Source organism: Lepus europaeus, chromosome 5, assembly GCF_033115175.1.
Source record: "Lepus europaeus isolate LE1 chromosome 5, mLepTim1.pri, whole genome shotgun sequence".
In the NCBI taxonomy this organism is placed as follows: Eukaryota; Metazoa; Chordata; class Mammalia; order Lagomorpha; family Leporidae; genus Lepus; species Lepus europaeus.
In genome coordinates, this window is record NC_084831.1 from 31,196,791 (window position 1) to 31,214,915 (window position 18,125).

Genomic DNA, 18,125 nt, shown 5'->3' on the forward strand with positions numbered 1-18,125 from the left:
TAACACATCTTTAAGCATCTTTTGCAGGGCAGGATGAGTGGCAACAAATTCTTTCAGTTTCTGTTTGCTATGAAAAGTCTTAATTTCACCTTCATTCACAAATGAGAGCTTTGCAGGATATAATATTCTGGGCTGGCAGTTTTTCTCTCTTAGTACCTGGGCTATGTCTCGCCATTCCCTTCTAGCTTGTTGGGTTTCTGCTGAGAAGTCTGCTGTGAGTCTAATTGGAGATCCTCTGAGAGTAATCTGACGTTTCTCTCTTGCACCTTTTAGAATCTTTTCTTTATGTTTCACTGTGGTGAGTTTGATTACAACATGTCGTGGTGAGGATCTCTTTTGGTCATGTTTCTTAGGGGTTCTATGAGCTTCCTGTACTAGGATGTCTCTGTCCTTCTCCAAACCTGGGAAATTTTCTGCTAGTATCTCACTAAAAATGCCTTCTAATCCTTTCTCCCTCTCCATGCCTTCAGGAACTCCTAGAACCCGAATGTTGGGTTTTTTAATAGTATCCTGTAGATTCCCGACAATATTTTTTAGATTTCTAATTTCTTCTTCTTTTCTTTGGTTTGCCTGTTTCCTTTCCTGTTCTCTGTCTTCTAAGTCTGATATTCTCTCTTCTGCTTTGCCCATTCTGTTTTTAAGGCTCTCTAATGTGTTTGTCATTTGATCTATTGAATTCTTCATTTCATTATGATTTCTTGTCACTATCACCGTTTCTTGTTCCACTAGTTGTTTCATTTCATTTTGATTCCTCCTTAATATTTCATTTTCACGAGAGAGATTTTCTATCTTGTCCATTAGGGATTTCTGTAGTTCAAGAATTTGTTTTTGAGAACTTCTTAATGTTCTTATCAATTTTTTGAGATCCGCTTCTTGCATTTCTTCGATCTCATCATCTTCATAATCTTGAGTTGGGGTGTCTTTTTCATTTGGGGGCATCATAGTGTCTTTCTTGTTCTTGTTACCTCAGTTTTTGCGTTTGTTGTATGGCATGTTGGAGATATTTGGTTTCTTCACTGTGGTGTTTTTTTTTCTTGTTATACTATGACTCTAGATTAAGTGGACTGTCTGCTTTCAGTGGAGCCTTAGAGGCTTGAGATGGGTGTGGACTGAGAGCTGTGTTTGGTTCCTCAGGGTTGAGGGTGTGTCAAGATGACACTCCCAGGTTAGGCGTGGTAAATCTCTCTCTCTCTCTCTCTCTCTCTCTCTTTCTTTCTTTCTTTCTTTCTTTCTTTTTTTTTTTTTTTTGATTCAAAAGGGAAGTAATTCCACACAGCTGAACATAATTGGAGGTAGTTAGCAGGCAAATGATATACCCACAGGAGCCAGAGATCGGAAGCTCTTTCCCAAGGACCACACAGGGAATCTCTGCTGCCCTCAGTGTCGGCTCCAATTCTCCTGCAGTCTCCCACTGGGTTGCCAAGTTAGATCCTAATCTCCTGTTATTTCACCCCCCCAGCGTCAGGTTTTTCTGCTCGGCTCAGGGCCGGTGCAGACCTGAGGTCGCCCTGCTTATGACGTATGTCCAAAATGGCGCCTGCTCTTTGTCTTGCTCGCCCTTGAGGGGTGAGCGGAGAGAGAGAAACTCGTGTCTGTATCGGTCACTTTTTTTTTTTTTTTCTCTCTCTCTCTCTTCTAGTTAGCCTGGTGAACTTTTCCCCACAGAGTTTCAAGCCTCGTTCCCTCTAGTCTCCTCTTTCCGCTTGCCCGCTGGTGTCTCGGGCTATTGAGGTTCGGCTCACCTCGCGTTCCAGCGCTGGTGCATTGAGTCTGCCGCTGGTGTCCCGAACTTGGGCTCCCACGCTCTCCACGCAGGTCCACTGTGAATCACTAGTTCCGGAAGAGTTTCCTCTGCTGTTTCTTCCCCTACTCTTCCTTGACCATGCAGTATCTCCACTTTTATTAACCTGTGTCTTGCCGAAGAATATCAATGTGCTCCCTTCCTATTCCGCCATCTTGCCACTCTCCTCTTAAGTGCTATATTCTTACATAGCCCTTTTAATTGCTACCTATCACCTTCAAGATTGAGTCCAAACTGTAACATGGTTTACTGTCTGTACCCTATTCCCCCTCATATCTGTTCCTACTTATTTCGCCTCACTTCTCATCTTTCTTTACACTTTAGTCATGCTTTCCTTTACACTACAGCTATATTGATCTTTTCATCCTGTTCACTGTACTATGCTCCTACTCTCCCCTGGGCCTCTGCTGACTCTTGGAACTTTCTTGGCTCTCCAATGCAGAAAATAAGAGAGAGGCCCAGCTCTTGGTTCACTATTATTCATCCTTCAGATCCAGTTTATACATTGCACTTCCCCTAGGAAGCTGTTATTCTCTACTCCCGAGTTAAGCATATGTATTTATCCCCTGTGGTTCCTCTTATAATCTTCCTGCATTATGACATTTTTCATCTGTATTTATTTCTTTGTATTCCTCTCTAGATGCTAAAAGCAGAAACCATTTCTTACCACTTACCTCTATTCATTTGTTCATTCATTCAGTGAATACTGAATATCTGCCATGTGTCAGGCATTGTAAATAAACTAGTCAATCAATGGGATAAATAGATTACAAAAATTTTAATAGTATCATTTTTGTAGCAAATAAAAATCAGATTAGCTGGAATACTGTAGAATGGCCTGTGTGGGCCATTACTTTATTTTGTATTGATAGGATTTCTTATCTTGCATACTACCTCTAGACTTGGAAGCTTTAGCGGTATATAGTATGTCCCCCAAATCCCTTGCAGTCTTACCATTGCAGAGAGCAGAGATGATTCTCTTGTCAAGGGAGGCTCCTGGCACCACTAGCTGGCCCATCACCCTGACCAAGCAGCCGTCCATCCCAAGGCAGAAACTGCCCCCCCCCATAAGTGGATGGTGGGAGGATAAGAATGGGGAATATGGTGCTATATAGAAAAAACTGTAGTACTACCCTTCTCTGTATTTGAGCAAGATGTAGTTGTTACTCCAATTTTCCTGTGATGATATGAGAAGCTCGGACTGTCAGGTTGCTGTAGACGCAGGATGAAAATGAACAATATTCTGAGGGAAAGTAGGCTGTAAGTCTAGGCACTTGCATAAACAAGATAGATAGTCAGGAACACTGACTGTGCTCCCCTTGTCTCTCATGTTTCAAAATAAAAAAATCCCCACAACTATTTGCAAAGAACTTACATTCCATTAGAATAGGAAAGAAGTTCACATAAAAGCGTATAGAAATAGGCCGGCACTGCGGCTCAATAGGCTAATCCTCCGCCTGCAGCACTGGCACCCCGGGTTCTAGTCCCGGTCGGGGCGCCGGATTCTGTCCCGGTTGCTCCTCTTCCAGTCCAGCTCTCTGCTGTGGCCCGGGAGTGCAATGGAGGATGGCCCAAGTCTCTCTCACTGTCTACTCTGGCTGTCAATAAATAAATAAATAAATAAATAAATAAAAGCAATAATATTACTTTTAAAATTCGTATGTCAGATTTACTCTCTAGCTAATAAATTAGTTTTCCAAGGGTTTTTTGTTTGTTTGTTTTTTGTTTTTTGACAGGCAGAGTTAGTGAGTGAGTGAGAGAGAGAGAGAGAGAGACAAAGAAAGGTCTTCCTTTCTGTTGGTTCACCCCCCTAATGGTCACTGCAGCCAGCGCACTACGCTGATCCGAAGCCAGGAGCCAGGTGCTTTTCCTGGTCTCCCATGCAGGTGCAGGGCTCAAGCACTTGGGCCATCCTCCACTGCACTCCCGGGCCACAGCAGAGAGCTGGACTGGAAGAGGAGCAACCGGGACAGAATCTGGCGCCCCGACCGGGACTAGAACCCGGGGTGCCGGTGCTACAGGCAGAGGATTAGCCAACTGAGCCGCAGCGCCAGTCCCAAGGTCTTTTCTAATAGGGGCAAGTCTACATGGAAATATGGGTAACATATGTCATAGCTAAGTTTTTGCAGTTTTTATATTATCATATGTATGACTTATCTAGCTATTCTTATCTTTCATTAACGTAGGTCACTGTTAGTTGGCCATTTGTACATTTTCTTACACTTGGGTTGGTTTAGTAAAAAGAGTGAGGTTCTAGTCAGTTCTGAGCCTTAATTACCTATATGGCATTAGTTAGGATGTATTTGTGGTATTCATTTATCTTGTCTTGTATGGGCAATATATTGTCTATCTACAATGGCTTATTGAAGTAGAAGTAGAGACCTTTCTGTACCTCTGGTTGGAGGCATAATCAAATTATGTGGTTTCCCTACTGACTGTCCTTGTTTGGGGGTATTATTTGCCAGGCCTGTCACCAAGAATTGCTGTCCCAGCAGCAGAATTTCATTCTGGCCACCCAGTCAGCTCAGGCCTTCCTGGACCAGCATGGCCATAATCTTGAACCCAAAGAACGGCAGATGTTGCAAGAGAAGCTAGGAGAGCTTAAGGAACAATATGCCACTTCCCTGGCCCAATCAGAGGCAGACCTGAAGCGAGTGCAGACCCTCCGGGATGAGCTGCAGAAGTTTCTTCAGGATCATAAAGAATTTGAAAGCTGGCTGGAACGTTCTGAGAAAGAGCTGGAGAACATGCGTAAAGGAAGCAGCAGCCCTGAAGCCCTTCCCTCCCTGCTGAAGCGGCAGGGAAGCTTCTCGGAGGATGTCATTTCTCACAAAGGCGACTTGAGATTTGTGACTATCTCAGGACAGAAAGTCTTGGACACAGAAAATAACTCTGAGGAAGGCAAAGAGCCATCAGCAACCAGACACTTAGTGAAGGAGAAGCTGAAGGATGCAACAGAAAGATACACTGCTCTTCATTCAAAGGTAAGGGGCCTTTCTCAGCCTCTGCTGAAACTGATGCAGCAGCCCTAATACAGTTGCAGGTGGTTTCTGGGCTCAGAATAAGACCCTTAGGACAGTGGGTTTCCATGAACTGTGCAAAAAACCACGAAGTGTGTAGGCCCATGGGCTAAGGTCTGATTCTAACAGTATTGGGAGTGTGTTATACTAATGCTGAAGGTCAAAGTGCTCACCTTCCTGTATCTTGACCAGCATCTTGGGCTCCCAGGAGACATAGCACAGGGGAAGCTTAAGTCAGTTGAACAGAACATCTAAGGCAAATCCTTATCTTCTCTATGTAAAGAACTCACTCTCTCAAAGTTTAGAATCCAGACAGTTTTTACCTCTCTTATTTATTGTTTTTAAAAGATTTATTTTATTTATTTGAAAGGCAGAGTTACAGAGAGAGGTAGAGCAGAGAGAGAGGTCTTCCATCCACTGGTTCACTCTCCCAAATGGCTGCTACACCTGGAGCTGAACCGATCTGAAGCCAGGGTCCAGGACTTCTTCCAGGTCTCCCATGTGGGTTCAGGGGCCCAAGGACTTGGGCCATCCTCTGCTGCTTTCCCAAGCCATAGCAGAGAGCTGGATTTGAAGTAGAGCAGCTGGGACTCGAACCAGTGCCCATATGGGATGCCAGTGCTTCCAGCTAGGGCTTGAACACACTTCACCACAGCGCTGGCCCCATGTTTTCTGTTAATGTGCTTTTTGTAATTCTCAGTCTCTATCTTTGCCTGCAACCTGTTGTATATGTCCTTTTTAATTTTTTAGCTTTACTTATTTGACAGACAGAGCTGCCATCTGCTGGCACTCCCCACATATTTGCAAGGACCCTAGGCCTCAGGGCTGAGGCCAGGAACTGGGAATGCATGCTGCCTGCCAAGGTGCATACTAGCAGAAGATGGAACAAGAGCTGGGACTCAAACCCAGGCGCTCCCATGTGGGTGTGGGTGTCCCAACCAGCGGCTTAACAGCTGGGCTAAATGCAGTCCCTGATACATATTTCTTTGGTGGCTTTTCATATAACTGATTAAATATCCCTGGGTTTATAACAAGGTCAAGGGTAGTATGGAACAATGAGGACCACTGTAGATGATTGCCACCAATCTGTCCTCCATGGGTCCCTGACACGACCCTTACCTAAAGTCACAGTGAGTTCTCTCTAACAAAGCCAGGCCTCTTTCTTTGGCCTGTGCTCAGGAAACCACTTTCTTTGGTCTGACATTACATAGATCTGCTTTCCTGTCATTCTGTGTTACAGTGTGCACGATTGGGCTCTCACCTGAACATGCTGCTAAGCCAGTATCAGCAGTTCCAAAGCAGTGCTGACAGCCTGCAGGCCTGGATGCAGACGTGTGAGGCCAATGTGGAAAAACTCCTCTCAGATACTGTTGCCTCTGACCCTGGAGTCCTGCAACAACAGCTCTTAACGACAAAGGTAAACCTAGACATGGGCTCTGTTGTGGTGTGAAGGTCTTGTGTGGCGTAGAATACCCCAAAGAAGACCAAATGCTTGCATAGATTAAATGCAGTGGTTGGGATTCCTTGGACAAGATCTGATTCCTAAACACTTTATCTTAATATCTATATCAGTGGATAAACTGAGACTTCTTCTATAAAACTGCTAAGTCTGAGTTTCTAGAATCAATTTTGATTATCTTCTCAGATGTTTTTCTTTTGTCCTTTTTCATGGGCAAGCAGCAGTTACAGGAGGAACTGGCTGAGCACCAAGTACCTGTAGAAAAACTCCAAAAAATAGCTCGTGACCTCATGGAAATTGAAGGGGAGCCAGCCCCAGATCACACACATGTTCAAGAAACAACAGGTATAAAGCAGTAATAGCAGTAGTGCTCCCTGAACTCTTGAGTATATACCTTTGTTTTGCACTGTATCATGTTGTGTTGTGTAAGTGTCTGTGATGGTAAGCTAGAGGCTGAGGATAAACAGGAGTAAATTTAGACTCTCATCAAATAGCTCTTCCTCTAATGAACTCCATTCTTGCACCATGGAAGGACCTTCACAATCTGGCCTCAACCCTTTTTCCCCAGGCACCCGCCTTCCAGCTGTACTCTACTTCTTTCATTTCCAAAGCAAGCCAGTCATTTCTGCATTACATTCTGCCTGAAGTTTTTCTATTGTTTAGCTGCTAACATTTATCGAGTGCCTACCATGCATGATAGAAATCTTGCTCATCCTTAAAGATGCAGCTTAGCGTAATAACATCCTGGTGACTGTAGTTAATAACAATATATCATATACTTGAAAATTACTCTGAGAGTGTTCTCATCACAAATAAGTAATAATTATGTGAAGTAACGTATGTGTTAAGTAGTATAATTTAGCCATTCCATAATTGTCCGAATATGTGTATATATGTAGATTTCAAGATATCATATTGTACACCATAAATAAATGATCATTGGTTTAAAAAAAAAAACATAATATACAGAGAGGTTACTTCCTTTGTAAAATCCTGACCACCACTTCCACCTCTTAGAAAAAAATAAAAGATAAGAAATAATTATTCTTCCTTCTGGGCTTTTCTACAGCAGAGCTGCGTAAGTGCTAACATAGCACTTAATATTTTATTTTTACTGTTAGTTGTCAGGTAACTTCCTCTGCCTTTGTTCTGTACATAGCCTTAAATTTGTAATTTATACTATATCATAAATATCATATTATAACAAGGTCAAGATGGGTAGTATGGAACAGTAAGGACCACTGTAATGATTTTTAATCCTCAACATCTAGCATAATTTCTGTTTAAAAAATGCTTAGTGAATTTGACTCCAATACTAATACACTTTGAGCTTATTCCTTTTGTTTCTCTTGATGTCAGTTGTTCTTAGACTTAATATGTGCAAATTAAATATTTTTTTAAAGCACCAAGCAAAAATAGTATTCACTCTTTCTTCTCATGGCCTTGGTTTTCCAGATTCCATTCTCAGTCACTTCCACAGACTCTCCTGTAGCCTGGCTGAGCGCTCTGCTCTGCTGCAGAAGGCAATTGCCCAATCTCAGAGTGTCCAGGAAAGTCTAGAGAGCCTGTCGCAGTCCATCAGGGAAGTTGAACAAAACCTGGAAGGGAAACAGGTGGCCTCTCTTTCCACGGGAGTGATCCAAGAAGCCCTGGCCACTAATATGGTAAGACCTGTGTCCCAAGCATTAGCAAAGAGGGTGTGTTGCCATGTGTCACACTTGTATAATTTTGAAAAAGTAATAGGAAAACTTCATTTTCATGAATCTTCTAGTAAGTTTTAAAGATGATGACTAATCCACATAAAGATACTTCTACCCAATTTCCAAGCTACCATTGAGCTTCAGGAAAAGTGACAATAGCCAAGTCATTTAGTGGAATGGAGAGAAAGAAAGGGATAAGACACATGGTACTCTGAAACCACAGTTGCAATCTTCCAACCCGCCTTGAGGAAGTGACCATGAAAGTATTAATGTGTTATAGTTTGTGGCTCAGATATCCTAGAATAAATGAGCCAGGAGCTGACAGCCATCTCCTTTTTGACAGAAACTGAAGCAAGACATTGCTCGACAAAAGAGCAGCTTAGAGGCTACCCGGGAGATGGTGACCCGATTCATGGAGACGGCAGACAGCAACACCGCCGCAGGACTGCAGGGAAAACTGGCGGAAGTGAACCAGCGCTTTGAACAGCTCTGTCTACAGCAGCAGGAAAAGGAGAGCTCCCTAAAGAAGCTTCTGCCCCAGGCGGAGATGTTTGAACATCTCTCTGATAAACTGCAGCAGTTTGTGGAAAACAAAAGTCGGATGCTAGCCTCTGGAAATCAGCCAGATCAAGATATCGCACGTTTCTCCCAGCAGATCCAGGTGGCTATATAATCTGCCTTGTGAGCATGTGGGGAGGGAACTGGCAGGTGGGGAGATCTCTGCCCTCTCCCATCTGTCTCTCAAATAAGTAATAAAAATAAAATTAAAGGAAAATAAGTAAATAACCTGAATTAGTTTTCCCTATAATTTAATATATAATTAGATTTACTTGTTTCTGTTTGTGCTCCACTTTAGAGTTTTAATTTTCTGTCTTTGTTTATTAAATTTTATTTCTAACTATGTAAAGCATTTCTATAGCTCAAATGTAAAACTACTCATAAAGTTCTGCCATCTCATTTACACCCACTTTTGTAGTAATGGATTTCAAATTTGTTTTTTCTATTTATTTTTCCAAAATGTATACACCACGTTCACATTTCTCATCCTTCCTTACCTTCCCTTCACTTTGTTTTTTCTTTAGTGTGTCCTAGAAGTCACTTAATATCAATTCATAGAGATCTCCCTCCTTTTTTTAAGATTTATTTTATTTATTTGAAAGAGCACAGAGAGAGGGAGAGACAGAGAGAGAGAAAGATCTTCCATCTGCTGGTTCTCAGCTGTACATTCATTGGGTAAATTTACCATAGTTCGTTTACTGAAATTCTGTGTGTGGGCATTCTCTGTTGTTTCCAGAATTGTGCTATTATAAATGAATAACCTTTTTCATTTTTCCTATATTGTTGCAACTGTATCATTAAGAGTGGAATTGCTGCATCAAAGGTAAATGCAGGGACAGGTATTTGATGCAGCAGTTAAGTCATCACTTGAGACGCCCACATCCCATATTGGAGTATCTGGTTTGAGTCCTGGCCCCTCCACTTCTAGTCCAGCTTCCTGCTAACACATACCCTGAAAGGCAGCAGATGATGGTCCAAGTACCCAAATGGGAAACCTGGATTGAATTCCAGACTCCTAGCTTTGGCCTGTTGCAGGTATCTGGGAAATGAACCTGTGGATGGTGATTTCTCTCCACCTTCTCTCTCTCTGCCTTTCAAATAAAATGAAGATAAATTTTAAAGAAATGTTTTTAAAGGATAAACACATGTGTAGCTTGGTTAGCTACAACCAGTTTCTCCTCCATTGAGATTTTATATTTTGCATCTACCCCAGCAGTATGTGAGAGTACCTGTTTCTTCCCACAGCCTCACTGGCAGAATGTGTTACTAAGCTTTTGAATTTGTGCCAGTCTGATACGTAAAACATGATATCTAAATGGAATTTTAATTTCCTCTTCTCATGAGTGACATTCAGTTATTTTTATACATTTTTAGTTTGTTTTTATACATTTAAGAGTCATTTATTTATGGACTGTTGGTTTGCATCTTTTTCTATTTTTATGTCAAGTTTGTGGGTCTTTTTTCCTCAGTTTTTATTTTCTTAAACTATTTTTTTATTTATATCTGAAAGGCAGAGAAAGCAGAAGTAGAAATCTTTCCAATGATTTTCTCCAAATACCTACAATAGCTGGGGTCAGGCCAGGTTAAAGCCAGGAGCCCAGAACCCAATCTAGGTTTCCCATGTCGGTGGCAGGGACCCAGCTACTTGAGCCATCATCTGCTGCTTCCCTGGGTGTGTGTTAGTGAGAAGCTGGAATAGGAAGTGGAGCCAGAACTAAAACCTTGGCACTGTGATGTGGAAGGCTGATATCCCACGCAGTATCTTACTGTACCACAAGCCCACCCCCTCTCAATTTTTAAATAGTGCTTAAATATTAGAGAGATTAGCTCTTTATCTATATTGGGAGTATTTTCTTCCTGTTGTCCGTTGTCTCTTGATTTTGCTCCTGGTAATTTTTTTTTGCCATGTAAATTTTTTGTTTGTAAACAGTGGATTTCATCAGTCTTTTGTTAAATATGTATTTTTATTCATAGTTTGAAAGCCCTTTTGAATTTTTTAACAATTTGAATTTATGCTGAGGTACGACTCAAGTTATCTTTTACCAAAAATCTATCTACTTGTTCTTGATATCATTTATTAAGAAGTGTATCTTTTAGATTTGAGAAACCATCTTTACCACATACAGAATTTCCATATGTATTTGAGTCTGGTTCTGGATTTTCTGTTCTGTTTCTTCAGTATGTCTATTTTTGTGCTATAGCATATTACTTTTAGTTATAGGTGCTTTAAAGTATGCATCAATATCTGGTAGGGATAAACTTCCTCATTGTTTTCCTTCAGTATTTTTCATAATTGTAGTTGCACATTTATTTTTTCATATCAACTTTAGAATCAACTTAATAGTAATAGAGGAAAAATTCTGTGGCCGACGCCTTGGCATGCTAAGCTAATCCTCCGCCTGCGGTGCTGGTACCCCGGATACTAGTCCCAGTCGGGGTGACAGATTCTGTCCCAGTTGCTCCTCTTCCAGTCCAGTTCTCTGCTGTGGCCCAGGAAGGCAGTGGAGGATGACCCAAATGCTTGGGCCCTGCATCTGCATGGGAGACCAGGAGGAAGCACCTGGCTCCTGGCTTCAGATAGGCGCAGCATACCGGCTGCAGCACATCGGCCGTAGTGGCTATTATGGGGGTGAACCAATGGAAGGGAGACCTTTCTCTCTCTCTCTCACTCACTAACTCAACCTGTCAAAAAAAATTCTGTTATTTTTATTTGAGTCACATTAAATGTATTCATATCACATATATGTGTGTGATAACATTCTTCAAAAAGTTCATGGAAATGGAACTAAAAAATAAGTTTGTTTTGGTGCAAACATTTTTTTTTAAAGATTTATTTGTTTACTTGAAAGTCAGAGTTGCACAGAGAGAGGAGAGGAAGAGAGAGAAAGAGGTCTTCCATCTGCTGGTTTACTCCCCAGTTGGCTGCAACAACTGGAGCTGTGCTGATCCAAAGCAAGGAGCCAGGAGCTTCTTCTGGGTTTCTCACACAAGTGCTGGGGCCCAAGCACTCAGGCCATCTTCCACTGTTCTCCCAGGCCATAGCAGAGAGCTAAATCAGAAGAGCAGCCAGGATTCAAACTGGTGCCCATATGGGATGCCGGCACTGCAGGCAGTAGCTTTTCCCACTACATCACAGAGCTGGCCCCTAAACATTTTTTGAAATCCATATATAGGAAAATTCAAAAAGTTCACTAAAATGCATATTTTAAAAAAAGTATAGATTTCAATTTTTTTCACCAAAATAAATGTATCTTTTCTTTCTAAATTATTTATTTATTTATTTGAGAAACAGAAAATGAGACAAAAAAGAGCGGTCTCCCAATTGCTGGTTTGCTTCCTAAATGTGCACAGCAGCTAGGCCAGGCCCAGCCAAAGCTAGGAGCCAAGAACTCAATCAAGATATCTTATGTGGGTGACAGGAGCCTAGTTATTTTGTCATTACCATTGCCTCCCAGTGTCTGCATTAGCAGAAAGTTGAAGTCAGGAACAAGAGCCAGGTATTCAGCTTAGGCACTCCATATGGAACATGAGCATCCTAATCTCTAGGCCAAATTCCCACTCCTTACCTCTTTATTCCATTTTTCCATGAACTTTGTGGTATACCCTCATATGTAATGCAAATCCACATCTTCATGGGTGTTTCCATTTATTCAGATCTGTTTTTGTGTTTTTCAGGAGTATTTTAAAATTTAGGTTTTATATATTTCTTATTGATTACTAAGATTGAGCTTTTTGTGTTGCTATAAAATGAAGTTTCATTCTTGACTTATGTGACTTTATATTCTGCTACCTTACTGGATTATTTAATTTTTTTATTTAATTGTATAGTTGATTCTCTTGGATTTTATAAAAATATACTCATGTAACTTGCAAATATAATTTTACCTCTTCTTTCCAATTCTATGTCACAAATGGTTTATCTTAATTGTGTTTGCTAATATCTTTTTTTTTTAAGATTTATTTATTTTTTATTTGAGAGTCAGAGTTACACATAGAGAGGAGAGGCAGAGAGGTCTTCCATCCAATGGTTCACTCCCCAATTGTCCTCAACGGCCGGAACTGCACTGATCCAAAGCCAGGAGCCAGGAGCTTCTTTTGGTCTCCCACGCGTGTGCTTGTACCAAGTCTTAGAATATTTGACTAAAGGAGATTAGCTTTCTTTTTAACTCCTACCCACTCTCCATCCAGTGGATTATAGAGGTCATACACTTTTATTATTTTGGTCTATCAGTTGACCCAGCAAGCGTGCCTCTTCTTGTTGCCTCACTTTCTACAGATTAGCAAGAACTCAACCCCAGCCTTACTCTAGATATTTTTCATCTGTTTGAGTATATTTACTTGTAAGTATCAGAGCTTTAACACGTTTCATTTTGTGCTTGACAGGAGGTCAGTGTGGAAATGGAAGACCAGAAGGAGAACCTCGATACTCTTGAGCACCTGGTCACTGAACTGCACTCTTGTGGCTTTGCACTGGACCTGTCCCAGCACCAGGACAGGATACAGAACCTCAAAAAGGATTTCACAGAACTGCAGAAAACAGTTAAAGAAAGGTGAGCAACCTATCTCCTTAAGGTTTAGTGATTTTTCTGCTATGAACTAGTAAATTCCTTCTCAGTAATGGGGCTGAATTTCTGCTCTTAAGCCCACCTACACCAAATAGAACAAATTGGATAGCAAGCAAGAATGTGGCAGAATTTGAAATAAGGAAAATAATTGGAAGAGACTTCCCAGACACAAGTAAAGGCTACCTTGGCATTTGCCCCACTTGTTTTAACTACATGTAAGTTGCTGTTCTATAGGAGTGTCCAGATTCTTCTTCCAAAGCAAACAAGCAAGTAGATGGCAAAGACTGGCTGATTTTAGTTTACTGTATAAAAGTCATGATTCCCCACTGAAAAGTCTTACTTGGGTTTAAGAATGTGAGCAAGACTTCTAATCTTGATTTAGCCATAAACAAAGTCATCTGCCTTATTTATTAGAAGAAAGTAATTGCTCAACTCATCACTAAGCAACAGGTTATTTATTAGAGGAAATGGGGACAAAGATCAAGATTGCTTTGTTTTTCTTCTGTGCTGAGAGCTTTTAAGAAACCAGAATCTCTGGGTTGACATCTATCTCTGATAGATGTGACTATTTTCACTTATTTTATGCATTGGCTTAGTTAACAAGGGCTAATGATCCAACTTTTCTTGGCCCCAGATTCAACAGCTTCCTTGCTAACAGAATAAGCATTTGAACTGGGCTTTGAAAGAGTCAAATACCTAAAATGTAGCTGAGCTGGAACTGAGCTCCAAAGCCTGCATTCTTTCCATTGTATCATAGTACCTAAATAGCAAGCTCCCTTAGTTTTTCTCACTTTCACTTTAGCCTAGAGTGAGATTGAAGACTTCTTTCCCAAGAAATATCCAAACAAGGGCAACAGATTCCTGAGTTTGATGCTCTCCTATATTATATGTGGTTGTTCATCCAAACTTGCTGTGGAAAAGATTATGGGAACGAAGAGCCCTGTTAGAAAATGGATGCCTGGAGTCCCAGAGTGAGCCTAGTTTTAGTTCAAGTTGATTTTACAAGACTAGTCTGGTAACTAACAAAACTTTGTTGACAGAGAGAAAGATGCATCATCTTGCCAGGAGCAGTTGGATGAATTCCGGAAGTTGATTAGGCTTTTCCAGAAATGGCTGAAAGAAACTGAAGGGAGCATTCCACCTACAGAGACTTTCTTAAGTACTAAAGAGCTGGAAAAGCAGATTGAACACCTTAAGGTAGGTGAGAAAAAGGCTCTCCAGGAGTCAGGCTACATAGTCGTTTAGAAGCCTCTATCAGCTGCTCTTCAATTGTGGTTGGGGATGTGATGTGAGAACGAGTTATCTGTGTGTATTAGCATAGAGACTCCTCCATCATCTTCATGGGATTTCTGTCTATCCCTACCTAGCACTGAGCACTCTAACATGTCCTATGTAAACACCAAAAGCGAACGAATCATCTGGAAATAAAATCCGTTAGGTTTCAGCTATTTCTTGGCTGCCTCTCCTGCTGTGGTGAGTTATAAATAAGATATCATAAAAAGCTTGGCCAAGGTTTGAGCATTTGAAGCTTAAACTCTCATTGAATTTTGAAAATTAGGCAAATATATGTAAGTGACTAAGTACATGATCAAGAAATTGAGGAGGGAAGAACTTTTACTACTCCAGCTAATAAAGAAGAGATTAGGAGGCCGGCGCCGTGGCTCAATAGACTAATCCTCCACCTTGAGGCGCCGGCACACCGGGTTCTAGTCCCAGTTGGGGTGTTGGATTCTATCCCGGTTGCCCCTCTTCCAGGCCAGCTCTCTGCTATGGCCCGGGAAGGCAGTGGAGGATGGCCCAAGTGCTTGGGCCCTGCACCCGCATGGGAGACCAGGAGAAGCACCTGGCTCCTGGCTTCGGATCAGCGTGATGCACCGGCTGCAGCGGCCATTGGAGGGTGAACCAACAGCAAAAAGGAAGACCTTTCTCTCTGTCTCTCTCTCTCACTATCTACTCTGCCTGTCAAAAAAGAAAAAAAAAAAAAAAGAAGAAGAAGAGATTAGAATGATGTGGTTGGAAGGTACCTGCCAAGATAGGAACAGCCTTCTTGCAATCTCTTGCAGAATCTCTTCTGTATTGTCTTTGATATGTACTCATCCAGCCTCTGTGCCTCTGACATACTCTTCTTTTTGTTGAAATGAGGCAAATCTGCCTATAACTCTAACTTACATGCACTCCTCCTTATTTTCTCAGTAGAGCAGGCTTTATCTTAACCAAAGAAAGAGAAGATAGGCCGGCGCCACGGCCCAATAGGCTAATCCTCCGCCTTGCGGTGCCGGCACACCGGGTTCTAGTCCCGGTCAGGGCGCCGGATTCTGTCCCGGTTGCCCCTCTTCCAGTCCAGCTCTCTGCTGTGGCCCGGGAGTGCAGTGGAGGATGGCCCAAGTGGTTGGGCCCTGCACCCGCATGGGAGACCAGGAGAAGCACCTGGCTCCTGGCTACGGATCATCGCGGTGCGCCGGCCGCAGCGGCCATTGGAAGGTGAACCAATGGCAAAGGAAGACCTTTCTCCCTGTCCACTCTGCCTGTCAAAAAAAAAAAGAGAGAAGAACTTTATAGGTTCCACAGAGTGGGTGCCAAGGGCATTTGCCATCGAGAGTTCCCTGGGACAGAGGTTCCCCGCTTTCTTGGCTCACAGTACTCTCAGTGTTTTAAGAAGTTTTTTCATGGCATCTCAGCGTCCTGCCTCTGCGAAACACACAAAACTGAAAGACACTTGCTAAGCAGTGCAGTCCAAACAGCTCAATGCTAGTTGTTCATGTAGTGTCCAACAGATGTCACTGTATTTCCCTCAAAGATTTAAAATGCCCTGCATGTTAATGCATTGTTTGGGGACTGTGGTTCTTTGGAATCAAGTGTGATTAATAGAAGAATTGACAAGCAGTGATCCTGGGTCACTTAGAAGTTGGGGAGCATGGGCTTGCCAGATGTTTGCTGATTCTCCATCTTTCTCTGCTGCTCCCCTGCAGTTAAACATCGACAGCACATTGAGCAGATTGCCAGAGGTGTTTGGTGTGAGGACAGAGGCTACGGGCTAGGATGTTGTCCTGGCTTTGAAAGAAGTAAAATCCTACTGCTACATCAGATCATCATGTTTTTAGAGGCTTAGCATGACCTGGTCCTTTTGTCTTAGAGCAGGTGCCATTGGTTCCTAATGGCTTTCTGTGGTAGTCTGAACTCTGATGTTAAACCCAACATAAAGTTCCCTTGATAACTGCAGAGTACAGCCTGTGATACTAGGTATTTCTTCGCATCTGTTCATCTCATTCCTCATTTATCCTCCAGTTATCATTTCTTATTTATTCTTTATGCAGAGGTTGCTCTCCTTTGTCCACCTAGCAAGTGTCATAACTCAAAACTTTCATCTCTCTAGGTAGAGATTATGTGTCTCTTCCTGTTCCCTCAGAGTTTATTGACTGTCCATAATTCTGTAAAAACATTTCACACATTAAAATGCAATTGATAATCTGAGCTCTTCGTTTTAGGAAGTATATCATAATCCTATTTTGTATCCCCAGTGCCTGACCTATAGTAAACCAGTGCTTAGTAAATATTGGATGGATGAACAAATGAGTCTAAATGTCCTAAAAATTCCAAGGTGTCATTCTGCCAAACCTTGGCAGGCTAACTTGGGATCTTGAAATGCTGAATATGTGAAGATGGTCTCCTAGTGCCTCTAAAACTTTAAGGAGTGTATGTAGAATTGTTGTTCTATTTATGAGAAAGCCCTCAGATGCTGTATTTGGCCATTTTGTTCTTTAAACAGGGCCTCTTAGATGACTGGGTCAGTAAAGGATCTCTGGTAGAAGAAATCAATTGCAAAGGCACTTCTTTAGAAAATCTCATCATGGAGATCACAGCACCTGATTCCCAAGCCAAATCAGGTAAGTCCGGACTCTTCATACTGTAGTGAATAAACATCATTCTTTGCTTTTGGCCTTTGGAGATGCCCCTTTATTTTAAGAAAAGTCAAAATCAAGGTCAAATATGAACACAAAGGGCATCTACAAAGAAGTTGTCCCCACAAGCTGATCTGTTTCCTCCATTGATATATAACACTGCTCCATTTTGCAAAATTCTTTCCCATGACGGGAAGAGTAAATGGACTAGTTGGCCCACTTAGAACTGTGACGTGAACATAAAAAAATTAAAGGTTGGTAACTGGGGTCTCAGAAATTTTATAACCGGTCTGTGATAGTGCAAGTGTTTACTGTACTTTCTTGCTTGTGACTGAGAACATTTACCTTAGTATTCTGAATTTTAAGGATTTCTTGGAACCACCCAGAAGTGACAACATTTCAGAGAACTGTTGATACTTATGCTCTGTACATAAGCTTTGAAGCTCAGTGAATTAGCAGCATAGGATTAAATCAGGAGCCTGAAACTTTTTCTATAAGGAGCCAGATAGTAAATATTTCAGACTTGTAAGGCCACATGGTCCTTGTCACAATCATGTACCTGCAATTATGTATGTATTATGGCTCAGAAGTAGCTATGACAATATATGGTGTGGCTGTATTCCAGTAAAACTTTAAATGTAGAAATATACAAAGAACCAGATTTGGCTGATAGGCTATAGTCTGATGACTCTTGGACTGGATCATTGTTTTTCAACTTTTAAAGCATTAGAGTCTTTTTAGAAATAATTCTCCTGTAGAAACCTACCACATAAATGGAAATTTTTTGTCATAAATTTCCCTTATAAATTAATTTATAGCACTTATCTGTTATGAAATTTGTCAGAATAATGATACTATCTTAATACATACAAAATAATTTGGTATAAAATTTTGAAAAGGAGGATGCCAGCTTCTTGATCTTTTCTAGATTTTATTTGGTATTATGTCCAGAAAATATGATTTGTACAGATAGTTACAAATGATGACAAATTTTTTTTAAAATTTCCTTTATAATCTTAAAATGCTCTCTGACTAAACTGAACTAGAAACTTGAGAGTGCTGTAATAAATGCTCATATCAAAGTTAAGTCACTAAGAATACTTAATGAAGCCTCACATTCTTT

General features: G+C 41.4%; 1 protein-coding gene across 4 annotated transcripts in view; it reads left to right on the forward strand.

Annotated features, from left to right (window-relative positions):
* The window catches only part of MACF1 (microtubule actin crosslinking factor 1), a 411,586-nt gene that overhangs the window by 287,877 nt on the left and 105,584 nt on the right, over positions 1–18,125 (forward strand). For all 4 annotated transcript variants that reach the window (XM_062191021.1, XM_062191023.1, XM_062191025.1 and 1 more), the window contains 8 exons: positions 4,267–4,785; positions 6,062–6,238; positions 6,502–6,625; positions 7,736–7,944; positions 8,324–8,641; positions 12,922–13,088; positions 14,144–14,300; positions 16,870–16,987. In XM_062191021.1, the coding sequence (XP_062047005.1) occupies positions 4,267–4,785; positions 6,062–6,238; positions 6,502–6,625; positions 7,736–7,944; positions 8,324–8,641; positions 12,922–13,088; positions 14,144–14,300; positions 16,870–16,987 (1,789 nt within the window). The remainder of the gene's footprint in view (positions 1–4,266; positions 4,786–6,061; positions 6,239–6,501; positions 6,626–7,735; positions 7,945–8,323; positions 8,642–12,921; positions 13,089–14,143; positions 14,301–16,869; positions 16,988–18,125) is intronic.